Below are 2,913 nucleotides of genomic sequence, written 5' to 3'. Positions count from 1 at the left end.
TATCAATAGTCTTTCTTAATGTTCAGTTTCTTCAGTTTCGAGTAACTGCAGCTGCATCAACCACCATGGATCCTCAACCTCCGGCCACTGCAGCACCAACAACCACCGCCCCCACCGCTGCCGAACCCTCGCCACCACAACCTCCTCAACCATCACCACCACCACAATCACAACCTTCACCTTCTCCTTCTTCTTCTTCGTCTCTCCCTCCATCTTCTTCTTCAGCTCCCCCCAATCCAAACCCTACCTCCGTACAAATCCCAACAACAACCTCCAAACCCCTCGCACCATCCCCAGCCCCTCTTCAACCTCGCCACCCTCCTCCTTCCTTCAGCCGCAACCCGCCACCGCAACCGCAACCACCGCAGCAGCATCAGCCTCACTCTCACTTCTCGTCACTCCCTCCTTCTTCCTCTGCCGCTGCTCCTCCTCCTTCGCCATCCTCCGCCTCTCCGTCCGTTTCTGCCGCTCCGCGTGGCGGCATGGCGATCGGTGTACCCGCACACCACCAGAGCCCTTCCCCTCCGCCATTCTCCTCTTCCTTTGGTCAGCATTTTGGTGGTTTGGGCCGAACCGGAGTTAGCGTCGGAGAATCTGCCTCCAATAACGCATCTTCTCAGGTATAGGCCCCAATTTTGCCCCCCGACTGAAATTTTGGTGTAGAATCTTTGTGAAATGAATGTTGGTCTATTGATTTTATAGGCACATAGCTAGTTATAGTTAGCTTGTTAGTTATTAACCGAATAGTTAAAGGATTGGTTGAGTAGTTAGTACTTAGTATTGATTGGTAGTTGAATAAAACAACTTTGAATACACTAGTCACCAGCAAGATCAAAACTATAGTCCTCAATAATTAGAGATAGTATCATATTAACCCTGTTTAAGGGCTAATGTATTTGGTTGTTAAACGCTCAAAAGGACTGATTCAACCTCATTGTAGAAAAACAATCAAACTTAGAATGGGAAATAGTCACTGGATATAGATTGGGGAGTTTAGTTGGATAAATTTCACAAAATTAGAATTAGGAAACAATGAGCTCTTGCTTTTCTGGGAGCATATAGAGTTGCTTGAGCTTGTGCTCCTGCATTTTACTTGTATTAAAAGATTTTTTCCCCCTTTCCCTATTTCAGAAGTTGATCTAAATGTGCCCTATTCTTTGTTTCACCAGTTGTTTGAAATGTTTAGGTGAGACCACCAATGCAAGGAATGGGAATGTTGGGTTCGCTTGGATCTGGATCACAAATGCGGCCAGGTGGGATACCTGCACATCAACAGAGACCTGTTCAATCATCTCTCAGACCACCACCCCCTGCACAGAATAGTCCAACTACTGCTTCGCAAGTTAGTCTTTGCTTTGTCGCTACATTCCTCTGCAGCTTTGTAAAAGTGAATTTTATGACTTTGAGCATGCTTGTATGCTTTTCGCTTATTTGTTTTGGTAGTTTTTGCTTTTTCTAGTCAGAGAGATAGTGGCAATGGGTTTTGAGGAGTGTACTATGTTTCAAAATATAAGCAACTGATTGATATTGTACTACGGTGATTTGTGAGTCTGCGTATAGCTATATATTAAGAATAAGAATATCTCTTTTAGCTGTTTCAACTCATGTTATTTACGAGGATTTCTCACTTCATATGTCTTCTGTTGCAATGCTTGAGCTTTGTATGTAAACATACAGAAAAATAATGTTGGTCAGTGATTTTGCAATGTCTTGTTTTCTCTAGAGCTTCCAAGGGCATGGACTTATAAGAACCTCATCAGTGGGAACACCTGCAACGCCATCTCCAGGTGTACCTCAAAATATGCAGTCAGTTAATCAGCCGTGGTTGTCATCTGGACCACAGGGGAAGCCTCCTTTGCCAACCACTTATAGGCAGCACCCGCAGCAAGTGAACCCACCAGCGTCCTTGCAGCAAAGGGCCCACATTCCTCAGCAGCAGCAGTCTACACCAACAGCATCACAGCCGCAGCCATCTTTGCCATCTAATCAATCACAGGAGCATTTTGGGCAACAAGTTCCCCCATCAAGGGCTCCACATGTCCCTCAGCAGCAGCAGGTTACAAGGCTACAAGTCCCAGGAAATCAGAAACCTTCAACTCTTGTGTCTGCTCAATTCGCTGCTGCTCAACCAGGAATTCAAAGTAGATTAGCTACTGTGGATACTGATGAACCTTTTAATAGTGTTCTCAGCAAAAGAAGCATCCATGAGCTAGTCAGTCAGGTCTGCAATGTTTCTCTATTTTGTTCAGTGGATAAGTCAAAATTTGAATTACGGAATGCAATATGGCACAAGGCACTTCAATTTTGATAATTTTACTATAAATCTGTTTGGCTGTTCAATCCCTAGTTTCATGAACGTGTTACTTTTGTTTCCTCTATTTACACTTCTACTTTATTGGCAGGTTGATCCTGCTGAGAAGTTGGATCCTGATGTCGCAGACATTCTTGTCGATATTGCAGAAAATTTTCTAGAATCTGTGAGTAAATTACCTTTAACTTAATTGTGTCCAGTGAACTTCAATAGTTAAGTCTATCTGTTATTATTGATTTATTTGTTTATTTATTTATTGTTCTTTGATTTATTCGTGTTTCTTTTATCTTGATTCATTTCCCTCTTCTCTTCTTAATACTAGTTATATGGTTTGGACTAATGATTTTCTATCCTTTCAATAGATAACAAAATCTGGTTGCTCCCTAGCTAAGCATCGGAAATCAACAACTTTGGAAGCAAAAGACATACTTTTACATCTAGGTTAGTGATTAGAAAATTTCTTCTTGCTCAGAGTTTGGTTTCAGCACATTTCACATTTAACTCCACATCTTCGTCTTTGTAGAGAAAACTTGGAATATGACACTTCCTGGATTTGGTGGTGATGAAATTAAAAGCTACAAAAGACCGGTAGTTTGTCAGTC

The 2,913-nt window shown here is 42.4% G+C and overlaps 1 protein-coding gene across 1 annotated transcript in view; it reads left to right on the top strand.

Annotated features, from left to right (window-relative positions):
- The window catches only part of LOC107625762 (transcription initiation factor TFIID subunit 12), a gene marked incomplete in the record, with an annotated part of 55,390 nt that continues 52,483 nt past the window's right edge, over positions 7-2,913 (top strand). The window contains 6 exon segments of the mRNA XM_016328466.2: positions 7-620; positions 1,187-1,342; positions 1,724-2,221; positions 2,403-2,477; positions 2,674-2,752; positions 2,835-2,899. Coding sequence (XP_016183952.1) covers positions 66-620; positions 1,187-1,342; positions 1,724-2,221; positions 2,403-2,477; positions 2,674-2,752; positions 2,835-2,899 — 1,428 coding nt within the window.

This window comes from Arachis ipaensis, chromosome B02, assembly GCF_000816755.2.
Source record: "Arachis ipaensis cultivar K30076 chromosome B02, Araip1.1, whole genome shotgun sequence".
Classification (NCBI taxonomy): Eukaryota; Viridiplantae; Streptophyta; class Magnoliopsida; order Fabales; family Fabaceae; genus Arachis; species Arachis ipaensis.
The sequence above is the reverse complement of the archived record's forward strand: the minus strand, read 5'-3'. Positions and strand labels throughout refer to the sequence as shown.